The sequence below is a fragment of the Lonchura striata genome, chromosome 2, assembly GCF_050655825.1.
Source record: "Lonchura striata isolate lonStrDom1 chromosome 2, ASM5065582v1, whole genome shotgun sequence".
Taxonomy (NCBI): domain Eukaryota; kingdom Metazoa; phylum Chordata; class Aves; order Passeriformes; family Estrildidae; genus Lonchura; species Lonchura striata.
This window is the reverse complement of record NC_140704.1, coordinates 42,369,306-42,394,660: the sequence shown is the minus strand read 5'-3', so window position 1 is coordinate 42,394,660 and position 25,355 is coordinate 42,369,306. Positions and strand designations below refer to the sequence as shown.

Here is a 25,355-nt window from a genome sequence, read left to right as displayed (position 1 = left end):
ATATTACAAGTCACTTTCGAAGAAAGAGACTTTTTGTAGAAATATACATCTTATCAGCTGAGCAATATACACTGCAAACTGTTAAGCAGTTCTAAATTTAAGTTAGGAGGAAAAAAACCAACCCTTTTCCCATGGTCTGAAATAAACAACTTCAGTAAGTAGACTCAATTTACATTATGTATGTAAATGCAAATTTGTCTATTCCAAAATGAGTATGGATTTTTAATTGCCTAAAATCATAAGTTCATATAGCATATATAAATTGTGACAAATGTCTGACTTCTGAGGAACAGTAGAAATTTGAGGGAATATGAAAGTATGAAGGTTTCACTTAGGTTGTAACTTATTGAAATCCTAAGTACTTTTTTAGGAGTAAATCACAAACTTCAGAAATCAGTAAGTGACTAATGAAATGGTGAAGCAGATGAATATGGATATCCTTTGTGCAGTTTGCAAACTTGAACATGACAGATGTTTGACCACCCTGTGTTTGACAGGCATAGCACAGACAGCTAATGTTGTAATTTGGTTTCTATGGCAGTGACTTCATATTATGTAAGGAAGTTGCATATACACAGCCCTGGTTGTCATGGTTCATGGTCCTTTTCTGATTATTTAATGACTTAGAAAACAAAAATATATTCTCAACTGCAGCTAGTTACTACTGCTTTTATTTCTTATTGTATTCTTTGTCATAGTAATGATAGTTTCAAGTTAGCCAATTTAAAGGCTAAATTGTATCTTAAGACCTTCACGGGACTTTTTCTTGAAAGAGACCTTGATTATGGCTACTGCAGAATAGAACTGTGCCTTCCTTTACTATAATAACTCAAAGTTTTGAAGGTGATTAAGAATGCTAAATGCATGCAGCATGTTGGGCCTAATTTCTGCTTTTCCATCAGTTTTCTAAAGAGAGCAAATTAGATGACCCTTGAAGGACAGAAATAAGCAGTTTCCATAAAGCTTTCATCTGCTAATTGCTAGTTACTAAGAGTAGGAAAAGAACTTGAAATTGTGAAAAATAAATTATTGTTCGAATCTGCATTTTAAAGGTGGTCTCTGTAACCCTTCTCTTCCTTGTGTTGCTTCAATTAAGGGTCTCACATCTAGAACTGGCACTGATTATGACAGGACAAAGCTCTGGTAATGAACACTGTTGTGTATGGCTTTGTGTATTGCTTGGGGAAATAATAAAATTTGGTAAATGTACATTATAATAAAGTAACCTCTGATTATCCTTTACTAACTTCTCTAAGTTAACCCTACTTAAAGATCCTGCATCTTTCAGCTAGATTACACTATTCTGGAATAGAAGAATTCTCCAAAATTAACTGTGATTATTACATTAAATGGCTGGGGAAAAATTGTATATTTAGGGAACAAAGCCAAATATAAGTGTTTTTGCAGTCTATTTTCAAATTTTCGAATGAAAAATATGCAGCTGTGTTAACAAGAGCCTCGTTAAAGTGGCATTGCATCAGTCATCTGGTTGGTTGGCTTTAGTTGCATGAGGATGTGGCCTGGTTAAGCTGTGGCACAGAAAAGGAACAAGGAATCAACCCCTTGTTTGGAGAGTTTGCATATGAAGGGGCAGGACAAAACTCTTGAATGTGTTCTCTTAGTACACCTGCAGACATCCAAATACTTGGCTCTGCGTCCAGAAATGAGAGGCTTCCTATAATACGGTGTCGCAGGGTTTATGAACTTGTTGCAAAGATGACATCTGTCTTGTGACATAGGAAGATCTGCACTAAGCCTCCCAGTGATTTTTCAGTGTTACATGTGGACTAGACTTTCTCAGGCACACTCTATTCTTGCTTCCAGATTATGAGTAGACTTTTAAGTTTTGCTGAGGCTGCTCAGCTTTGTCCATGACACTGCAAGCTGAGTCACTTTATTCACCTTGGCTGTAGGTGCAATGAGGTTGATTACAACTGTAGCTGTAAAAATAGGCTGAGAATAAAACCCATGTACTTGTTCCTGTCCAGTGTTATTTCTTGGTCACATCAGAATAAACATCTGCTATGTTGACAGGGTAACAAAACACACATTTGTCAAAGTATAATAGGAAGCTTTGCCTGTAGTATGTAAGAGTGAGGTAAAATGTAGTTGTTGCTCTAGTGCTCTTCGCCAAGAGGTTAAGAACATCTACATAATATGCCAACGTTAAATGGTATTTAGCACTATTTTTAGTTTCTAAAAAAACTTTTTATGCATACACATTATGCTCTTTTAGTATATATTTTGTGCATTAAACAGAATTAGCAATATAGTGAAATACAGTAGCAGTTCAGTTCATGGTTTTTATTTCATTATTGACCGGAATTTTTATTCTATTTTCATACAGCTGTGTTAAAACTATTTTATTTTACTATTTGCAGCGCTTCTTATCTGGAGAGACCTATGGGTACAGAATACAAAATATAGTAAATAGTGAAAGAAAAAATATACAAAAATCGCCATTATGTGCTGGCTATTTAGTAATTACTGCTTTATTTATCAAAACATAAAGGTTGATGTTTAATGGGCATTGCATAATGACAAGCAATAGTGGTTTGGGGGTTTACTTTGCATTTAGACAATTGGTTGGATTTTGCTTCTAAAAAGTGTTTTTTATTTTCTATTTTTATGTAAATGTGCATACATGTTTAAATAACTTTTGGAAAATAAACAGTACCTGTTATTACACATATCCTTTCAAATTAAAACACAGCAAAGTCTATGCATAGCCCAGAGAAGAAGCCATATGTGCAAAACAGAAAATAAATTAGGAGGCTACCTTGTAATGGAAAATACTTAATGATACATTCAATATCAGGTCAGTGTAGTTGAAACTTCAAGATCTGGTAGAGTTTCCTGTATATGGTGATTTCAAGGAACTTTAATTCTTGTTTTTGATTTGTGTCCTTTTCTCAGGAATGTCTTACTGTTTTTAAGCTTGATTTCTTACACTGCTGTCTTTTTCCTTCTGTATAAACTTTTTATATGCTTATTTTTAACTATAGATTGCTCCCCTCCCCAGCATTTTTTCTCTTGACTTAAATTTAGCCCATATGTATTGCTTTATTACAGCAAATGTAGTTTGTCTGTAATAATGACTACAATGTGGACTCTTGTAAAATACTTAATGGTAAAAGGACACATGAAGTATTCTATTCTGTTGTGGGGAAGTATTGAACAGAATACTAAGATGGATCAAGTCACAACACAGATCTTAGGCAAAGTTAAAAATCTAGGAAGGATATTGATAGCCAAAAGATGACTGGTCACAGAAATGCATAAATTCGCCTGTCTTTTGTGCTTGCAAAAACTTAATGTAAGCTGTTGTGTGATGGGAGATAGATAATACACCAAAAGTTTTTGGCTGCATGGAAACTAAACAAGCAGAAAGACAACAATTAACTTTACAAAATTACAGGTGGACCTTTTAGGTGAAACTGCCTCCCTGTCTTGTGAGGGCTTTTAAAGTCCTGCATTCCCAAACATCGCCTTTCTGGCATCAAGCTATCACAGTACTGAAGTACTTAATTAATCTGTAAACATGGTGATGGTCATGCTGAATTTGCAGGTATGCATGATGTGGTGTAGGTACTCAGCCTCAAAATGCTGAGTACCTACAGGATTGAGGCTCTAGTGAGCATAACAGAAATCCAATAATTGTCTGAGTTGTAGTATACACTTAGAACAAATTAGAACTCTAAAGAAAATTACCATGTAGTGTTTCTATTCCCCTGTCAGTTAAACCATAAGAAGAATAGATCATAACTAGTAAAATGAGTAATTGTTCTAGGGATGAATCCATGTGATTTACTTTATTAAATAAAATTGTAGCCATCCTTCAGCATGAAATGCACATTTAATATTTTGAATGGGCAGGATGCAGTTGAGTACCTACTTATGTGGATCCCTCTTGCAAGTCCTTCCAGGAAAAAGCTGGTGTGCTCCGTGTCCCAGATCACTGCTAGCTGCTCTCCCCTCTTTCCTTGGGAGGTGCCTGCCCAATAATTTCTCAGCTGTTTGGTTTTACTGGGTACAGATCTATAACATGTTAAGGGTTTAAGACCCAAAATTGCTGCTGAAATTCCCTGAGCCTGGAGTTGTAGAAGTTTAAGATCATGGAGATTGTATTATGCATATATTGGAGCAAGTTATTTATTTTTCTGCACTATGATGCCCTTCTTAATATTTATGCTTCCTTTATGGAATGCAGTGACACTCAAATATTTTCTTTTAGGCAGGCTCTTAATAAAGATTTGAACTAAATATTAACTATTGCACTAAGTAGAAACCAACTACAGGGCTTCATGCCCCTAAGTGCTTCTTTTTCATCTTCTGGTATGCCATTCCACTGGGGAGCAAGAGAGTTGTTAAATGTTTCTTTTACAGAAGCAGGAATTAGAAGGATATAAGAAGACTCCCAGAATGTAGTAGAAATCACTGTTAATTGTTATGTTTGGATATTAAAAAAAAAACAAACCAGCACCCAAACCCACTACTCCACAGTTTGTAGTATCATTGGTATAAGAAGCTGGTTTTATATCAACTAATTTAGTTGCGATTGGAGGTGCCAAGTTTTAAAGCAAAGCAATACAACTGAAGGAAAAACATAGCAAAATCAGTCTTATTTCAGTGACTTACTTTGTAATTTCTTACCTGATTGAGTTAGGTGGGGGCTGGTATCTTTCTCCAGGTAGCAATTGACAGAATGAGAGGACAAAGTCTAAAGCTGCACCAAGGGAAATTTAAGTTGGATGTTTGGAAAAAGTTTTTTACTGAAGAAGGAGTGATAAAGTACTGGAATGGTCTGCTCAGGGAGGTGGTGGAGTCACCATCCCTGGATGTGTTTAAGAAAAGATCAGATGTGGCACTTGGTGCCATGGTTTAGTTGAGGTGTCAGGGCATGGGTTGGGCTTGGTGATCTTGAAGGTCTCTTCCAACCCAGTGATTCTGAGAACCATGTAAACAATACAGAGAACAGTTTATGCAAGTCCTTGAGAAAGGAATGTGCTTTGAATCCAGATCTCTTGAATAACCTGTGCCTACTTGTTCTCAAAAGGGTAATGAATTCTTGCCTTCTAAGTGACCAGATTATTTTCAGCTTTATCTAGCACTGCTGTCAAAAGTATTAATGCATCTCAAACTGTTATGCATCCTTGAAGTAATGAATTTTGGGCTTTTTTTCCCCTTCAAAAACTGTAAAAGCTGTCAAGCAATGGACCTACAGTATTTTGTACTCAGTGGAATTGCAATTTTCGCAAGTAATACTCATAATGAAGAGTGCAATAATCACCCCAATATGCATTTTAAGAAGACTTCATGGGTTGGATGGTAATTATGTCTGTATCATCAACAGTTGGGTTTTTAAATATGTACTTTATATTTGCAGATATATGGAGTTTGGGGGTCATCCTTTTCATGTTAGTCTGTGGACAACCACCATTCCAAGAAGCAAATGACAGTGAAACTCTGACTATGATAATGGACTGCAAATACACGGTGCCACCTCATGTGTCCAAAGAATGTAAAGAGTAAGTAGAGAACTAAACAACTTGGAAGTATTCTCAGAAGTGGATTTGCATTATTTTTGGGAGTTCCCTGTACTATATTATCAATGTGTACAATATTCCTTGTTACTCCTCCTTTTATGTCTCTCAATTGTCATGCGTTTTATAAGAATTGAAGAAATTACTCAGTACCAATTGGCTTTGGCCAACTCTTTCGCTGGACAAATTACCAGGTGGTGTTGAGATTATTCTGTCACAAGGGTTAGGTAATGCTGCTTATCAATTTCTGTCCAAACAACAAGTGTCCAAAACATGTCACACAGCAAGTTTTGCTCATCTCCTACTGAAATTGCAACTCCGAATTGCCATCCTAGGTTATTAATGGAGAAAAATATTTGGTCTGGAAATACCATATCCACTTAGGAGTCACAATTCCTTTTGATGTGTTTTTCTGCAGTGGTCACTGGAGCCTTTTTATTGATATGTTCCAATATTTCCCATGTTTCCCTATTGGTTAATGACCTTTGGGCCTTTAAATATATATCCCATTTGCATCATTTAGACTATTTTAAAATGTTTGTCTGGGTTCTTGAATCTGCAGTAGAGTATCTTTTAATTTTCAGTACAGAGAACTAGCTCCCTTTACAAGTGCTTGAAAAATGCATTTGATTCAGTCAAAAAACTAGAGCAGCATCTAGAATTCTGTTACTTGCCAAAGAATAAAATTTGTTATAGCTGTGGTCATGATGCCTATTCCTTTCTTTACCTGTCATCTGTGCAGTCCAGGAGTCTAATGCATAACATGGTGAACAGCATCCCAGCCTGCATCAGCAACAGTGTGGCCACAGGACCTGGGGAATGATCCCCTGTGCTCAGCACTGGTGAGGGCACATCCTGAGCCCTGTGTTCAGTTTTTGAGCTCTCAAGGAAGACATTGAGGTGATGGATTGTGTCCAGAGAAGGGCAGTGAAGCTGGGGAGCAGCTGAGGAAGCTGGGGTTGTTTAGCCTGGAGAAGAGGAGGTTCAGGGGACACGTTACCGCTCTCTACAACCACCTGAAAAGAGGTTGTAGCCAGGTAGGGTCAGTCTCTTCTCCTAGGTAATAAGCAATAGGATGAGGAAATGACCCCTCAAGGCTAAAACTGGGCATTAGGAAAAAATTCTTGTCAAGCCTTAGAACAGGCTGCCCAGGGAAGTGGTAGAACCACCGTGCCTTGAGGTGATGATGATTCAAAATCAGTGTGGATGTGGCACTTAGATGGTTTAGTGGTGAGCATGGTAGTGCTGTTTTAGTGGTTGGACCTGATGCTCTCAGTAGTCTTTTCCAACCTTAATGATTCTGTAATTCTGTGCCATAGCTGGTGTTTTTGTCTTGTCATTAGGACCGTCCAGTAGCATGGAAAAGCTGCTCTGAGCTTGAAGAGCTTCACATACAGGAAGAGGTTTAAGAGGGAGCTCTTATCAGTGAATTGTATCGGATCAATCTCTTGAGATGCTGCATAGTGAGGCCAGGAAACTTACCTTTGCAACGTCCTGCTTAATATACTTGCTAACACTGATTTGCTTACATGTCCAGATCTGCTTTCTCTATACAAAGCATGAACTATGTACAGCCAGTTACCTAGGTCCCCTATAGGTTTGGTTTCCTTAGGGAAAAGACTCTGGGAATGCTTAAACTTCCTGTTTGGAGTGAAAGCATTTGTGGATTGAGAGGCATAAACAAGCTTCAAGCAGGAGACACATGTAATGCATTTGTGCCGTTTTACTACAGGCAGTGTAGTTTAAAAGTCATATTAAATGTGGAATTTGTTCTCTTTCTGTCACAATATTAACAAAAGCAAAGAGACTCAAGGCTCCCATGTCTCACCCTTGCCTTTCCTCTTGGTAAGGGTTGAGACCAGAGCTAATAAAAAGAAACGTGACTTTCTTTTTTACTGTAGAATTTTTTAAGAAGGTTGGATTAATCTCCACTTCTTAAATGTATACATCATCTCACACAAAAAAAAAAAAGGCAAACAACAACAACAACAAAAAAAACATTTAAAAAATTGTGATTAACTTTGTATGTGGCCTTGCAGTCAGAAGTTGCATGGTGTAGTATAGTTAGTGGAAGAAAAAGCACTGTATGAGAACTGAAGAACATGTTGGAGCAATAGAGTTTCTTTGTAACCTTGGCAACAAAACCATATATCCATATTTGTTGAATATAGCCAAATATACCTCCCCCAGGAATCTTCCATGTATAGTAAGTGAACAGAGATATGCTGTGCTAATGAAGTCTTCTTTCTCTCTTTAATTGGGGAATTCATGCACTTTCTTTCCAGCATTTGTAAAATCTCAGTATCAACTCATTAGTAGATTTGTCACTATATCATCCCAGAAAGTGTATTGGTCTGTTTAGGTTTTTTATATGTGGGTAGAACAAATTACAGTTTTTTCAAGGATACTGAAGACTGAAATGTCTGATAGTTACTTCAGAATAAAATATTTCCATTTATCTTGCCATTCCATATACTTATTCACAGCAGCAATAATAAAAAATTCACATTTCTATTACTTTACCGACTAGCTGATAGGCCACCTGTGACCTGTAATTGCCCTATAAAACCTACTAAAATCAAATAAATGAGAAAAATCAGATTAATTATCTAAGTATGGTAAATGAAAACTGCAGTGTTTATGGTATTTATCATTTTAATAAATTGTTTTAGTTTAGCAGTATTTGTAATGTCTTTGAGACTAAACAGTTTCCCATCACATTATTTACTGTGAGACTTCAGAAGATCTGTGTGACCTGACAGCAAAAAATGTCTTCCTAATGTTGCTCTTAAAACAACTGCTTTTTTAAACATGTGTGTGCATTTTTGTTTAGATTTATTTTTTATTCACAGTCTAATTACACGGATGTTGCAGAGAGACCCAAAGCGAAGGGCATCTTTGGAAGAGATTGAAAACCATGCGTGGCTCCAAGGAGTTGATCCATCTCCTGCAACCAAGTATAATATTCCTCTTGTCTCATACAAAAATCTGTCTGAGGAGGAGCACAACAGTATAATCCAGCGCATGGTTCTTGGGGACATTGCAGACAGAGACACCATAGTGGAGTAAGTCAGCACCATTGCAGATGCAGCTTGTTTTGTGCACCTCTTGGTTTTGATTCAAGAACATCACGAGAACCGTGGGCACTTTGGTGTTTAAATATCAGGGCATTCAGTTAATAAACAAAGTATTGCAGTCTTGCTGTGTGGTAGGATATTGTGGGATCAGAAGTACTTAAGAATACTCAAATTTAGGAAAAACTTCAAGAAAATGTGTTGGAACAGTGTTTTGATTCCTGCAGTAGCTGTCTTGAGTAAACTTAAATGCTTTGGAATCCATGCTTGTTCTTCATCTCTCATGCGTATTTGAAGGTGACAAATTCTAGAATTCTTCCCTTAGAACATTTCCAGTGTACCTAAATCTTTGTTAATTTAAAATATTATTCCGTTTATGTATGTAATTCATAATAGTCATTGTCACTGAGGAAGCTTGCTAGAAAGCTACACAGATTCTTCTAATAGATTAAAATTGTCAACTTTCTAAAATATTCCCCAAATTCAAAGAGATTTAAAATATTTTTTCCTTTTTTTATGTGTTCAGCTGTTAAAAACTGTTGATGGGGAAGGCTAAGCAGCAGTCTCACTTCTTAAGCTTTTAGCTGTGTAACAGGGGCAGACTGTCTGTTACAACGTCTGAGTGATGCTTACTGGTTTATGAACTTATTTTTACTATAAAGGCAATGTGCCCTTAAGATAATGAAAGTTTTCCATTTGTTGCATTGGTATTTTGTGGTTGCATGTGCTAGTGGGAGAGCCCATCATTGGTGCAGAACAGTTAAAAAAAGTTATCATTTAAAGAATGCAAAATAAAAAATAATTTTTTACTTTTGTTGGATGATATCCTAGGGATGTCTCCTTCCAACTATACTTGAAATTGCTAGACTTGTTGGCTCTTTGTTTTTAATAAAATTAAGGCATGCTCATCAAAAGATCAGAAAGGGGCAGTCCTGCTTTCAGGCACTTCCTGTTATGGGAAGCACAGCAAGCTGTGAGATGCATGTCCAATTGTTAGAAACCACTGATGGATGGGTTATTTTGTGTTTTGTATTTTCCTCAGGGCATTGGAGACTAACAAATACAATCACATCACTGCTACTTACTTCTTACTAGCTGAAAGGATCCTGCGAGAAAAACAAGAGAAGGAAATTCAGACCAGATCTGCAAGCCCCAGCAACATCAAAGCTCAGTTCAGGTGAGAATTTAGGAATCTAAGTGGCTGGGTGTAGTTTTGTTGGTTGTTTTTTTTTTGTTTTTTAAATTGTCTTAATGAGAATATTAAAATTCTCAAGTAATGCTTCCTTGAAAACAGTAAAATACTTACTCATTGCAAATTTTAAATGTCTTCAAAGGGCTGTGGACACTTCAGAAACCATTCAGAAATCAGTTGCACATAATATTTTCAATTTTCCTACCCTTCTCAGGAAATGGCAAGGCAATTATAAGTCTGTACCTACAGAGGCAAGTTTTCATACCCCCTAGAAAAGGGCTTGTTCATTGACCTTCAGCTCCTCATACAAATTGTATTATGTAATATCCCTGGAGAAAAATTAGTTGCATAATCCATAAACCTGCTGATATGGAATTAGTTATAAATGAGAAATCACTCTAAATTTGACCTGTAGGTTATGTTCTTTTTCATGTCAGTTGCTGTGCCTGTTGTCTAAGAAAACTTACTGAATTTACCATTTCACTCAGTCACTTAAATATATTGCAATAGATTGGTTTTGTTAGACAAAACATGAATTTAAAAAAAACTCATAGTAAGGGTTCCTGAGATTTCCCAGGCTCCAGCTTGTGACTCAGTAAAACTAAAAGGGGGGAATTGGGCTTGTGGTATCCAGTTTGTATTGCTATGTTCAGCCAGTTCATTTGCTCTGCAACCAGTTATCAAAGCATCCTGCATTTTCAGTTACAGCAGAATACACTTTAACAAAACCAACCAACCAAAAAAACCCACCAAAATCCACCAACCAGAACACCCAACCCAAAAGGCAAATAGTATAGTTTCCACTTGCACATAGATATTGGATGATTCAAGTTTTGAGAAGTTATTTTGCTTATACATTGTGGTTTTTCTTTCCTGAATTAAGTGGTAAATTATCACTAGGGATCTGCTGGTATTGGATAAAAATATTCATTGGCCCATCTTGACGATTGTTCCAGTGAAGATGGAGGAAGTACTGAGGCATTTTCATTAACTTTGATCTTGTAGCCTCCAGTCTTTTCAAAAGTTGCCTATTTAGGTAAAATTCTGGTAATTGTTACTAGCAATAATAACAGTTGTTAGTAGATAACTTATTAATGAGAAAAGCATACTAAGTGTTTGTGCTGATGTTTAGCACTGCAAACTCCAGCAACACCTTCAGTGTTGTTTATCTGTATGAAAAAGACAAAATAATTTGTTCATTCCAAAAGTTTCTCTGTGCGACTTTCATGCAAGGTCATATGTGAAATCATTTAATAGGAGTAAGTGTTGGAATGTCCTTCCAGTGCATAGTCATAGTTTTCCTTGGCCTAATTGATAAAAGTAAGATACTACTACCTCAAGTTAAATGTAAAAATAAATGGACACTTGCTCACTTGCTACAGATTAAGGACACACATTTGGGAAAATAGGTTAAAGTCTCCATTTGTTGCCACCTTGGATTAAGGCTTGAGATTTTAGAGGCATCTCCTCTGAATACTAGTCTGTCTGCCTGAATTGTGAGTTGATGCTCTGTGAATGTTACAGTGTTTTCAGTGTCTCTGTCACCCCCAGGTGGGACTGCATCCTGCACTGTGTACACCTAATCGTCATTCACTCAGTGGTCACTGAGGTAGGAAATAGACCTTAGGTGGTTGCAGGTACTTCAGAAGAGTTACTGTAGCAGGCATCTAGGGGTTGCCTAAGAACCTCAGTGGTCTGGAGAGTGGCGTTAGAGAGCTCACATCTCTTCAAGGGTGATAGTGTAACTTTGACTCACCCGTTCTCTCATGGTGGATAATCTCATTTTTGGTCAGCTTCTTTGAAAAAAAGAAATCCCATCAAATGTTCTTAATACTAAGTATTACTTATAAAACAAATTACTCTAGAGGAAGACCTGGAGTTCACCTTCAAATGGAAATTCTAAAACTATAAAGTTGGCTTTTGAATTGTTTGGGGTTTTTTTAAATGAGTGTCACTCAGTAAAGAGCAGCTCTACTTATTTAAGAAACTGGAACAAAAACTTCAATTAATCTAAATTTTTATATGAATTTGTAAAGTTGGAGTAGCTGTAGCTTTCCCTATGAGTATGAATTTTCTAACGAGGACATCTGCACAAGCTTGGGAACCCTTGCTCTTACGGTCCCAGTAGCTGTTCTTTGCCTCCATGATCATTCTAAATTCCAAGTGTTTCTACAGAATGACCTTGTGGAAAAGACAACACAGTAGTGTATTACTTTGATTTTGAGACCTCAAAATATTAAAAAAAAAATTAACTTATTTCCAACCTGGAGCTTTTTTTCCCTGTCCGTCTCTTCCCTCAGACCTACTAGGAATAAAGGGAGAGGCAGAAGGGAAGGGAACCAAACATGGGCTGCTATAAAAGATAAACATACTGTAGTGAGGAGGTTTATTGCCTGGCAACTACAGTACTGTAAGATACTATATTTGCTCTTTATTGTGACAACTACAGAACTCTTCCTATTTTTGCTGACAAACCAGTCTGTTCTTTTAGCATGGCAAGTTCCTGGAAGATTGAGATCTTAATTTTCTGTCATGTTTTAGTTTTGTTTTTAGCGTATTTAAGTCCTGTTTGTTAATTACAGGCAATTGTGTTTAAAATACACAGCAGAGCACAAGTCATCAGCAAACTGGGTCAGTGTTTCCCAGCATTTCTGGAGACAGCTGGGGCCTGAGGGAGGGTGCAGCATGAAACCAAGGAAGACCACAGCCCAGGCTTCACTTCTTGTCTGCGCAGCTTGGCTTGGAGCTGCTGGTTTTGTTGCCTGCCTCCAGGTAGAGCTCCCCACTGGAGAGAGGCCAGTGAGGGCCACCAGCAGCTCCCAGTGAGACAGGCAGGAGCCTGCATGGCTCCATGCAGGGAATGCACCACACACAGGCTTAGACAGTGTGTGGGTAGCCAGGCTCTACTGTGAGAGGGTCCTGGGTTAGAGGTTAGAAGTTTCTGGCACTGTTGGTTGAACATAAGTGATGCTGCAGCAAAGTCTGCAGCAAGGCTGAGTTGAGTTTATTGCTGGTTATAGTTTAGCCTCCTCCTCAAAGTTTGTACATCTGTGGAGAGAGTTTTCAGGAGACAACCTGGCATAGACCAGTATCTCACACTTCAGGGTCCTTTTCTGTGCAGCCTTCAGCAAGTGCAGTCCTACCACAGCAAAGAGGTGTCTGAGCCTTCCCTCTTCCTTCAGCTTCACTTCCTGACACAGCAGAGAGCAGGAAACTGATGTAATTCTTGTGTCTTTGTATGCAGCTTGTCAGGCAGATACCTGGGGTCACACCTGGTGTGAAATGTTCTCTGCTGTCCTCCTCCTCTTGCTTCTAAACCGGGCAATGAAGCCATACAGCCCTTTCTTTTGGCACACACAAAATATGGTTGGAAATGTCTTGTAATATGCTGTCCATATGTGACCAGAGGTCTCTACTACAGCTTTTCACACAGTAGCAAGAGTATTTTTGTTATGTAAAGTTAAGAGACTGGTAAACCTTTTAGAATGAAACACAAGAAATGTGGGGCTTATGCTGAGTGAAGAAGTCAAAGAATTGTTCACTGTTAACATATTGGTCTGTACATGTTGGTTTTTTGGATTAGGCTTTTAAAATAAAGACTGACAGTCTTTGTTCTTAAGTTTATTCTGTGTGCGTTACTGGAATATTACAAAACATGTTAAGATTTAAAGTTAAATGCAAATCATTAGAGAGTAACGTAAGATACCGGAGATAAGACATCAGCTGCCTACTTGTGAAACTGATGGACACTCATGTTACTTTCATTTTGATTTGAACTAATGCTATTACAGTCATACATTTTCAGCTTGGATTTACAGTTCATTCAAGTGTCATATTCTTAAGCAGCTTGAGTTCTCAATTCATGCAGATTTATCATTCCAGATTCTCAGCTAAGGACAAATAAATGTATGAGCTCTTTAAAATTAAAGGGAACTTTGTAGAATAGAGCTTGGTGAGAATAAGAGACTCTTTCATCTGACTCACCTTTTCAGTCTCACTCATGTTAATTCTAACCTAAATTTTATATTAAGACTACCAGGGAAAAACCCCAGAAGCTTCAGATTACAAGTAGTTTGCAATACTGTTTTAAGTTGTGCTTGAATAGGCTTGTACCTTCCTCTAGGTACTGGTGATTCTGTACCAATCTCAGATTATTTTTTTGAGACACAATTATTTCAAGTTTTTTTTATTGCTTAATTAATTTTCTGAGATCAGTGAAATCTTAAATTTTGATTTGGCAATAACCAACTTAATTTCTAAACTATGTTCTTGTATAGATGGTGTTCCTTTCAAATAGGCATTTCTAAAGGAATGCACATTCTCGGACAACACGTTCTCATGTTCAGTCACTCAGTACTGTTATTTACAGACATGCCACTCAGCTGCTCAGTTTGTGTGTCAGTGCTTGTGCTTCTCTGGTGCAGATCTTGCACTTCTTTGTAAGTTCTGAAATGCTTACTGTGATGTAACTTCCTGTTTATCTTTAATTTTTTATGCAGGCAGTCATGGCCAACAAAAATTGATGTCCCCCAGGATCTGGAGGATGACCTTACAGCAACCCCTCTCTCCCACACCACTGTTCCTCAGTCCTCACCAGCTCGCACGGCTGAGAATGTTCTCAACGGGCACCGGAGCAAGGCCCTTGGGGATTCCACAAAGAAGGAAGAGATCCCTGAACTGTCTGGGCCAGCACTTTCAGCAGTTCCATCAGTGAGCTTAAAACCCACTACCAGTGGCCGGAAGTGCTTGTTCAGAGTAGAAGAAGATGAAGAGGAGGATGAGGAAGATAAAAAACCTATTTCTCTTTCTACTCAAGTTGTTCTGCGTCGTAAGCCTTCGGTTACAAATCGTCTTACTTCGAGAAAGAGCGCACCAGTCCTCAACCAGATCTTTGAGGAGGGCGAGTCAGATGATGAGTTTGACATGGATGAGAACTTGCCCCCAAAGCTCAGCAGGTTAAAGATGAACATCGCCTCGCCCAGCACCGTGCACAAACGCTACCACCGGAGGAAAAGCCAGGGACGGGGCTCCAGCTGCAGCAGCTCCGAAACCAGCGACGACGACTCGGAAAGTAGGAGGCGTCTGGACAAGGACAGTGGGTTTACTTACTCCTGGCACAGACGGGATAGCAGCGAAGGGCCACCAGGCAGCCAGGGAGATGGTGGTGGACAAAGCAAACCAAGCAATGGAAGTGGAGGGGTGGACAAAACGAGTCCAGGCGATAACAACAAAGGTGGGGGAAGTCCCTCCGGTAGCTCTGGTGGGAGCACCAACACCACCTCGGGTTCCACTCGGAGATGTGCTGGATCTGGAAACTCAATGCAGCTGTCATCCAGAAGTGCAGGGGAACTGATTGAAAGCCTGAAGCTAATGAGCCTTTGTCTAGGTTCACAGATTCACGGCAGCACGAAATACATTATAGATCCTCAAAACAATCTGTCTTTTTCCAGTGTAAAAGTACAGGAGAAATCAACGTGGAAAATGTGTATAAGCTCCGGCGGAAGTGCAAACCAGGCTTCATCACTGGGCAGCCTAAAATTTTTTTCTGACCAAATGTCAGACACAACAAACGAATTGGAACGGCTAAAGAACAGGAACTTGAAAAACAATGTGCTACAACTACCTCTCTGTGAAAAAATATCTGTGAATATTCAGCGGAACCCAAAGGAGGGGCTGCTGTGTACCTCCAGTCAAACCAGTTGCTGTCATGTCATTTGACAATGACCTGACTTGAACAGCTCGATTTGCTTGACAGAGTCATTCTTCCTGGTCAGAGCTGTGAACACCTTGTCACAGACCCCTTTTTGTCGTCTTAAGATTTTTAAGTGGGCTTTGAGCAGTTATTTATTATACTTTTAATTTTGTGTTTGCTTGATGGTATGACAATGCATGGTCCTTGCATGCTGCTAGCAGATATGTTTTTCTTTTTCAACACAACAGAATATTTTATTGTGTAATTTTTACATTTATAATTTTACTATGGAAGATCTGGATTAAATTAAAATAAAGATCTGGATCCTAATGTAAATGAAGCACTTAGAAGTTTCATGTTCTGCACTTAAACTAGAAAGAGAAGCTTTTGTTTGCTTATGAAATGTTAATTCTTGTTCTGACCTTCTGTGAAAACTAAAATATGTGATATGTGGCATACTTCTATGTGTCCGAAACAGAACCAAAGCAATAATGTTTTGATGCTGAAAACTCTTCAGGGAGCTTTCAGATGTTCCAAGGCTTGTACAAAGCAAAGATGCACTGAAAATTAGTGATCTTGAAATATGATTTTAAACCCACACCTATTTGTCTTAAGCTATGATATAGATGAAGTTGTGGCTCAAAAATCAAACTGAAGAGATCTTGTTATGCTAGAGGCGTTTTCTTTAAAAAAAAAAGAAAAAAAAAAGGCAAGTAGATTTGTAAGGCAGCTTTCTCCCATAGAAATATGTTAATATTACAAGCAGACAATCTTTTTTAATATAACAAAGGTAAATTATTAAGTCTACTTCTGAGTTTTTACATGCTAACTGAAAATAAATATTTGTATGAATTACTTTTGTTAGTAGTATATCATGACATTAAGTATTTTAGGTTTCTACCTTGTAAACCCCCTCTGCTGTTCTCGCCTCCCCTCCCTGAGATTCCAGAAGGCAATAAGGTGGAAAACCTTTAGGTAATTGGATTCACATTGAAATTGTCATTTACAGTTTTGTTATTATTACTCTTTTAAGGACTTAAAATACTGCTGGTTCCCCACATGTGCATCACTTATTTTCCTTCAGTAATACACCTGTTCATACAGTTCATTTAAAATAGCCTGTAGGAAAGTGTTTCTTTCACAGCTCTGAGCCTTCCTGTCAGGCTTCCCATTGCCATGGCAAGGTCTTTATTCAGAGTATTTCTGTACAAAAGGATACTTTTGACCAGATGAATTAACTTTGTGGAATTTTATTATCTAGAATAAAATATATTGCAGATTCCTAGTTTTGGGAAGGGCAAGAATGTTTTATTTTTTCATGCTGTGCACTGGGTCTTCTAAGCAATGCTAGTGAAACTGGGGGTACTATGTAGCAGCGCCCTGGGCAGACCCTGGGTGTCCCAGAGGAGTTTGACACTGTTGAGCATCTTGTAATGCTTTCAGAATGGTCAACACAGCGTTTTGTGTCTGCTGTGGAGCGAGCAGAGCGCCACAGAACGGCTGGGTCAGCATGGCCACAGCTCACAACAGCTCTTGTGATTCCTGCAAGACTTCAGAGAGTCTGAAGTGCATGGGGTGTCCTTCCTGGTGCGCTGAGCCGGGGGCTCTGCCTCTGGAACAAGGCAAAGGAGAAGTGTTCTGCTTCTTTAGTTTTAATCTCTAGTTGCAGTTTAGTTAAAAGCTACAAGCATAGATGTGTGGGTGAAGCCATAGAACATAATTGCTTGAATTTTTTGAGCAGGGATTTTACCAAGGGCCAGAAACCAGATGTGTGGTTCACAGACAGTGAGCGTAACATCCACGTAGGAGAAGTTTATAAAGGGCATTGGCAATAAACTTTATTTGTTGCAGCTTTTTTCCAAGTATTGTAAATACTCTTTCCTGATATGTACAGCCTTGGAATGGCACCTTTTAACTAACCCCAGGTGTATTTTGTTTCCAATGTTTTTATATACGACTGTATATATGGTGCTCACTTTAGAACAGCAGTGTTGACCATTTATGCTGCATAGTTGTATTATAGCCTTATAGTTGTGTGTGGCTGGTTGGACCTCTGGGTGTACAGATGTGTACAGATGTGTTAGTCTGAGTGCTGTCCTCTCCCCCTCTGTTGATAGGTGAATGATTGTGCATGTGGTGTACGTCGTGTTATGTCGTCATGTAAAAGGAAGGGCGAAAATAACCACTACATTAAGATAATATTGGACCAAACTATTTAGAGCAAGTAAAAAGTTTCTTGTACCCCTTAACGTGTCTTTAAGAGTTGCATATAGTTACAGTAGTGTATAAAGTAAATATTGTGGAAAAACAGTTAGTCTTGTATTTTTCTGTATGTGTGTATATAAAAATATATAAAAAATAATGTACCTCTAGCAACTTAATCTGTATTTAAGATGTGACAATCTTGACACAGAATTTTAAGAGTAGCAGTCTAAATAAGCAGAATTATGAACAGAAGTATAAAAATTTCTCACCAAGGAAGAATCCATGTGTGTTAAGAGGGTACAGAAATATCAACTGATATTATTGCTTCTGGCAATGTTTGGCTTTTTCATTGTACAAACATTCATGGTGTGCGACAGAAATGGAAAATCCAGTAATAAAAGTGATATCCTGACTGATGCATAGCCAATGACTTGCATGTGGATGGGGCTTGTGTCTCCTGGCGTTTGGTGTGTGAGGGCAGCGCAGGCTCCAGGCTGGTCCCTCGCTGCAGCACCTGGAACAGCGAGGGGCCTTGCCTTGCGAGAGCACGGCTGGGTGTGTGGATGGGCACCCACTCGTGAACTTCCAGTTACTCCCTTGCACTGATCAAATGCGTTCGTTTGGCCTTTATAGTTGTCACAGTCATCATCTGACGAGTTTTCTGTCTCAAGGCTGAGGGAGCCGTTCCTTAGGCAGAACTCCAGACCGTGGTTCTTTACCAAGTAAAGTGGGGAATAGTAAAAACAGGGGAGGGCAGCAGTGCCAGCCCACTTTGCCCCATGAGCACACATTGCACTGAGGCGCGTGGGGCTGCCTGGGAGCGAGCTGGCTTCTGACATCTTGTCCCTCAGAGGTGTCTGTGGCTGGAGCAGCTCAGCATGCCACTGCAGTGATTTAACTGCTCCTGGAGCACAAACTGGTTAGCCAGGGCAGGAGCAAGGGCACGGAACAGGTTCTGTGAATACGTGGCATTAAGTGACCACTGCTTTAGGCTGGGGCACTTGTGCAGAGCTGTACCTGCGGGCTTGTGCAGCTGGGACCTTGCCCTGTCTGAGGAGCTTCCCAGCTCTGGTCACTGCAGAACGGGGTGGAGGCGGTAGCAGGAAAAGGGTGGCCAAGGAATTTGCAGGGCTGTAACTGTGACAGACAGGAAAGGTGTAACACATTATGTAGTGCAAAGCCAAGCAGTAACATCTCAGTAGCTGATAGGTGCAGGTCAGATACTTCTCATGTCAGATTTTTTTAAAGGACTTTTTCATTAGCAAATAAAGGGAAGTCTCAAAGCAGCTGTCTGGCAATAAACAGGGGCAAGCTGGAATGTCCCCAAACATCAGAGACAACCCAGCCACCCCGTTAGCCTTTCCCAAGCTTATGTGAATGAATTGGAACTGATTCGTTTGTGTTAATTCCAAATGAGGACTTCCTGTCAATAAAAGGTGTTTGAGCAGTAGCACCTTGACATGACTGTACTTGGGAAAGTGTAGCAATGACTCACTTGTTGAGTTGCTGACTGCATGCAGCCAGCCAGGCTCCATCACATCCATACAGTGTTTAGAGAGAAAGCTGGACTGCCCTTCTCCAGAGCAGTGTCTCTGCAGTTGTCTTAGCCTGCTCCCTCCCTGAACCAGAGGCTCTGGCTATTTATTTCTTTTCTTAAATTGTAATTGTAAGATGACTCAGTTTGGCCTATCTACTTGTATTACAAATGACATTAATTTCTGGATGTCAAGAACCCTGTATTAGTGACAGAGTAAAGTCTTATTACATAGGGGTAAAGAAAGATGCCCTCTATTTTCTGATGTGATGGAAGAATTATGTTGTAAGAAAAATGCAAGTATAGGTCCTGAGAAGCAGGGAGAGGTAACACAGACTTCATCAGGCTCTTGGATGATTCATGTCAGACCTCAGGAATTCATTTCAGCAAACCCTTGTGTAACATCTTCCTCTTTCCTCCCTCTCACTGCTCTCTCTTGAGAAATACAGAGCAGGGGAGGCAGGATCTGGTTTTCTCTCTGGGCCAGCACTGTCCTCATGATTCCAGTGATGACAGAGGCCATCACTACAGTGCTTTGCATCAAGCACTGGGCTGCAGAGAGCCTTTTCTCTGAGTCACCAGGCCCTGCTGTCAGCCCTGGCCTGGCACTGCCCCTCCAGCTCCTGGGTGAGGCATGGCAGAGCTTTCCTGAAGAAAGTCCATCACAGTAGTTAGGCATTTTTCCCATGGGCTTTGCTTACATGAGTAAGAAGTAAACTCAAATTTTTCTGAATGAGACACAAGATTGATTCCCTTGGGCCCAGGTAGGCTAAAATATCCATAACTGCTTGCCTGCTTACAGAGGAACCTTTCCATGTAATGAATGTTTTCCTCTTCTGTTCTCCTCAGTAGATACCTTGAGTCAGCAGATCCCTCTGGGCCACACAATTAGACCTGCACTCACAAGGCACCTGATGAGAGAACTCTTGTATGAGTGCCCTTCTTAAGAACAGCGTTCTTGGATTGTTATTGTTGCTGCTAAGGAGATTTGTAAAATCCAAGTCTTAACAGATACGGGCTACTCCCACACAGTCATCTTCCCAAACAGGATGCTCCAGCCTCATCCTTGGTTTTTATTTTTTTTTCTATCCTGAAGCTTGAGACCAGAGATAAACTTATTTTATGGCTTAGACTCAGGCACTGGCAGAACTGCCACACATCCCTGTCTGATGGCCTGCACTCCTGCAGGGCCCAGAGCCAGGGCTGTCCAGAGGAGTGAGGCTCTCCCAGCTGGGTAAGGGACCCTGCCATGGACCCGGGAACAGACATTCAGATTCCAGACCTTGTGAATGGCAGCTACGGATGAATATCTTATTCTTTCTGACATTTTCACCTGACAACTGATTTTGGTCAGTGAGTCTCATCCCTGGCATCCCACAATTTTTACAAGTGCACCTATGGCAGAAATGAAACAACACATTCAAGAGCACATACAGACACAGTTTTTTCTCTCAAATGAGAAAGGAAAATAGATGCCACCATGAATGTATAAAAAATACAAAAGACAAAACCCAGTACACCAGACAGTATGAAACACAGGAAGCTCACGCCAGTGAAAGGACAAAGAGCTGCATACAGAGGAATAGGAGCTAAATTCAGTTCAGTGAGAAAATACTGCTTGGCACTATGAGGGAATATTTCTCAGCAGGTTAAAGTCTGTGTTTTAGGACAGAAACAGTCTCACTTGTTTCACATGATCACAGTTGACAGACAACTTGATTGCTTTTCTAGCCCATCTTAGAAGGTTATTCCAGACACCTGATACAACTGATCAGCAAAACACATCAACTTCATGATCCCAGCAAAATCCCTTTAAAATGGCTGCAAGTTTGTTCACAAGAACATGCTCCAACAGAACTCATTCCATGGATTTTTCTTCTCTGGAACTGCTCACTCAAAAACACTGACTAGGCAGTTAAAACTTGAAGAAACATTAACTACTTCAGCTCAAAGTGGGCAGGAGACTGCAAAGATGGAGAGAACACACTGGAGAACACATGGGTCCCCTCCTAAAAAACATTGGGTTTTGGGATCTCTACAGCACTACAGAAAGGGTGACATGTTTCCCTCAGAGATCCTCAGGGCAGAGCATGTGCAACCACAGCCCTGGCACTGCTTCAGGAACAGGCTGGGAAAGCAGCAGCCTGTGAGATACCCCTGAAATAGCAGCAGTGTGGGGGACTAACAGTGGGAGAAGCAAGAACTAAGCAGCCATAGCACAGGTTTGCCTCTCTTCCCAGGGGAACAGTCATTTCTTACTGGGTCACACCTGCAGAGCCTGAGAAATCCTAACTTTTAGTTCCAGACAAAAGACATTATTTTGGCTCGGTTATATTACTCTGCTGTGGGAGCCCTGTGGCAGAAATCTGAAATGTGCAAAGTAGGCAAGTACCTTAATTATGGCAGCAGCAGATTTTTGTGAACAAAATTCCAGCAACTACCACATACAGTTACATCCACTGAAACTGAGCATCACAGCAGCCAAAAATAAACTATCTCAAGGTCACAGCAAACACTGTAGATTTTGTCCTATTACTGTCAGAAAACAATGAAACATTAGGACAGCTACCTTTTTGTGAAATGCAAGGAAAACTAAATCAGATATTCATTACAAACACAAGTACTTGGTGTATCAAATATCAAGTTTAATTGATCTGTTTCTTGCTGGTTCATTTAACCAGAAGATCCATTCATATAATACTGCAATTCAGAATCCAGGGGAGTGATACCAAAATCCAATATCAATTAGAAAATAAATATGCTTCATAAGTCACTGATCAGCAGTCTGTTTCCTACTACATTTTTTTTACCTAGCTTTTGAAAATATTTTAGCTGGGACCTGTTTAGAGAACTAGCAAACAGGAGTATATAACATACTCTATAAATATTTATGTTAAACTATTTCTCAGATCACATAATGAAATACATTGTTGTTCCCTATAAAATGTTTAACATACTTAAATTAATTTGCTGCGAACAAGCAGTAGCTAACAAGCTAATCTTTGAGCTAATAAGAGGATTGATTAGCTATTGTAATGAAGGAACAAAAGGGGCAATAACCATAAAGGGAGAGTAAATTAAATAACAGTCTGCTTTTTTCTGCCCCTTTAGAAAGTTGCAGCTGAAAATTCTAGCTAGCTTCTGGATGCCTCCTCACAGGATCTGTTTTCAATCACTCAAAGCACAGGGAGCCTGGCAGGTTTTATCCAGACCTGGCATAAGCTGGAGTGCTTTATTTGGTGTTACCTTCACAAGCAATTGCACATGAGAAACAAAGAGAGCAGGAGAAAATACAGTTTTTACAGCGTCAGGCAAAGATTATTTACCAAGTTTCATATAAGCAGGTGCCACCTACTCAGTAGATGGTGGAGGGTGCACTCCGAGCGCCACACACGACCACAAACGCTGGCTCCTCACATGTGACCGCCTTAGTCATCCTCATTCCTCCGTGTTTACTCCGCCAGCGACTCCGCCGCCAGCTGCATTTGCTGCCAGGGGAGAGAAGAACGGAGAGAGACGCTGGAACAGCGGCAGCAGGAGGAATTAAACCAGCTACAGCCCATCGCAGGACACTCTAGAATCCAACTGACTAATACAACCACCCCCAAAAAAGAGCTTGAGCATTTAGAAACAAGCCACCTGTCATGCCTGATTTTTACAAAATACACGATTTTAACAGAGGCATTACTTTAGTCCACCGAAACACTCATCAAATGGCAATGCAATTAGTATGTTAATTAGTCATTTTTGTGATGGATAATGCCTTATGTGAAAGTCATTTAGCCCTAAATATTTAGGCTTTTAAGCTGATCTCAAAGGGTCAATGAACTGACAAGCTGCTGCCCCCACTTCCCATTGCAACAATCTGTTAACTTTTACTCAGTATTTCTTTTGTTGTTGTTGAATTGAACAAAAAAATCCTGTGATATAGGAAGGAGGTAGCAGACTGCTATAGTGGTACATGTTATCTCCAACCCTGTTGATAACCAGTTTTGTTTTCATTATCCTAGGATGTCACCAGAGACATGTCACCATGTGAAACCAGGGTAACAATCCCAGGTGATGAAAATATCTGCTGAATAAGAGAAAACGGAGCCACTCTGTGAAGCTTCTTGTTAAAGAGAATGTTTCATAACACAGAACTTACAGAGGCAACAAGAAAGAGTTTAAACTGTGCTGAAGGCATCTCTCGCACATCACCTGGGGATTGTCATTCAAGGGCCCCACAATGTCTGGAAGGCTGGAATCACCCTGACACACCACAAAACAGCCAGAATGACTGAAGCCCCCCGAAGAAACAAGAGACAACAGTCACAGGAAGGAGATGAAAGGGAGACCAGCCCAAAGGACAGGCTGAGCAGCTAAGGCAAGGAGATGCACAGCACTGCTGAATTCACTCATGCCCAGCATCACTGCCTCCTTGGAGGCAATTGGGCAGAGAAGGAAATTAAAAGACTGGACATGAAAAAATGTGAGTGATCATACAAAGAAACAATTTTTGCAGCTTTCAACTCCTAGACCACTGTGTGGGTTCTGTGTCATTCCCCCAGTGGAGGATGGACGTGTGCTACTGAGCTGAAGTTCTTTTACATTTGTATTTGATCTCATAGAAATGGCCCATGACATATGACCCATTAGAAAGAGAACTATCTAATAATGCTATAACAAAATTGGAAAAGATGAAGCTGCAAATAAAGTGTACACTATCATTCAGTTTCTATCCCACAACATGGGATACAAAGATGTCAGATGCTTCAACACAGCACCTTCTACCTTTTCTTTCCTGCTAGGCACTGTTAGTCTGGGCCTGAACCTATTCCAAAACACTACTCTGAATGCTAAAACACACCTACAACAACTTTTCTTTACCATTTTTATCTGTATTTCCATGCCATCTATAAGTGAAGTAAAATTAGTTTGTGATACAAATATTTATATGCTTCTCCATAGCAACAGTGTAGGGAAAAAAAGCCACAGCTAAAGGCTGGAATACAGATAGACTCCCTCTTCTACATCCCGATTCACTTATTTAAATATATGTCTGAGTAAAACTATAGCATCTTCAATTAAAGCAACTTTTCCTCCTGTTGCAAAAACACAGACACAGAAGACAGCACCTTCATTCAGTTCCTGATCCATCAAATACAAACATTTTCTTATTTTAGAATGATTATGCTGGTGTAATTATATGGGGATTGATGAGGAATGCAGAAGACTGGAAAGGTATTTTTATTCTCTGATCTCTGCAGGGCTTGTCAAAGTCTGGAAAAAAACCAAGCACGTGTGCTAATGATGACTAAATGTAATCTGTCCCAAAACTCTGTACAAGCTGGACCACTCTAATTTATTTTTGAAGGCACTCCTAATTTTAACTAAGCTAATCTTAAACTAGGATTGTCTTCTGCTAGCAATCTTATGCTAGGATATATAAAATACATTATATGAACAAACAAATATCCCAGCTTCTTGAGCGGGCCAGTGAGTAGAAAAACCTCTTAAAATAGCTTCACATGCTGCCATGGCACACAAGGCCTGGGCAAAATCAGTCCAAATGCAGTCATACACATATTTCAGGAAATGAATCATAAGCCACGTGAGAACCCCAAGAGCTGTGTATTTAATTTCTTCTTTATAGTTTCTAATACCAGAATGTATTTGGCAGTGCCTGGCAGCAGCAGGTTCCCCCAGGAGCTATCACTTGGGCAAGGAACATGTGGTGGCACCTTTAAACAGAGAAATTCTTTGCCAAGTTCAGGCTGAAAAATTTAAAAATTTTCTTTCTTTTTTACTGTGAAAGTAAATGTACCTGCTCAATGGGAAAATATTTCTCTAAGACAGCATATGGGAAAGGGAGTGTATTTTTATTTTTATAAATAATTTTTTATTGCTGAGAAAGGGAACTGATGAGGTACCTTTTAATCACTTTTCCCTTGACAGCCCCAACAGGTTCACTGGGAAACCTGTGGGGCTGAGTTAACTGCTCTTCCCTCAAAAAGACATTTCTTTGTAAGCTTTAAGAAGTATTTTAAAAATATGGAAAAGAGATATTAAAAATGTCTTGATCTACTTGTTAAATCTACTAGATACATAATGACAAAAACCCACTCATTTGAGG

The 25,355-nt window shown here is 39.6% G+C and overlaps 2 protein-coding genes across 6 annotated transcripts in view; one reads left to right on the top strand and one right to left on the bottom strand.

Annotated features, from left to right (window-relative positions):
- SNRK (SNF related kinase) overlaps positions 1-18,118 on the top strand; it is a 39,432-nt gene extending 21,314 nt beyond the window's left edge. For all 4 annotated transcript variants that reach the window (XM_021525884.3, XM_021525883.3, XM_085569383.1 and 1 more), the window contains 4 exons: positions 5,387-5,528; positions 8,396-8,608; positions 9,660-9,794; positions 14,309-18,118. In XM_021525884.3, the coding sequence (XP_021381559.1) occupies positions 5,387-5,528; positions 8,396-8,608; positions 9,660-9,794; positions 14,309-15,527 (1,709 nt within the window). In that variant the 3' untranslated portion in view covers positions 15,528-18,118. The remainder of the gene's footprint in view (positions 1-5,386; positions 5,529-8,395; positions 8,609-9,659; positions 9,795-14,308) is intronic.
- A 3,746-nt stretch (positions 18,119-21,864) lies between these two features.
- ANO10 (anoctamin 10) overlaps positions 21,865-25,355 on the bottom strand; it is a 120,781-nt gene continuing 117,290 nt past the window's right edge. For both annotated transcript variants that reach the window (XM_021525888.3, XM_085569392.1), the window contains exon 13: positions 21,865-22,728. In XM_021525888.3, coding sequence (XP_021381563.2) covers positions 22,693-22,728 — 36 coding nt within the window. In that variant the 3' untranslated portion in view covers positions 21,865-22,692. The remainder of the gene's footprint in view (positions 22,729-25,355) is intronic.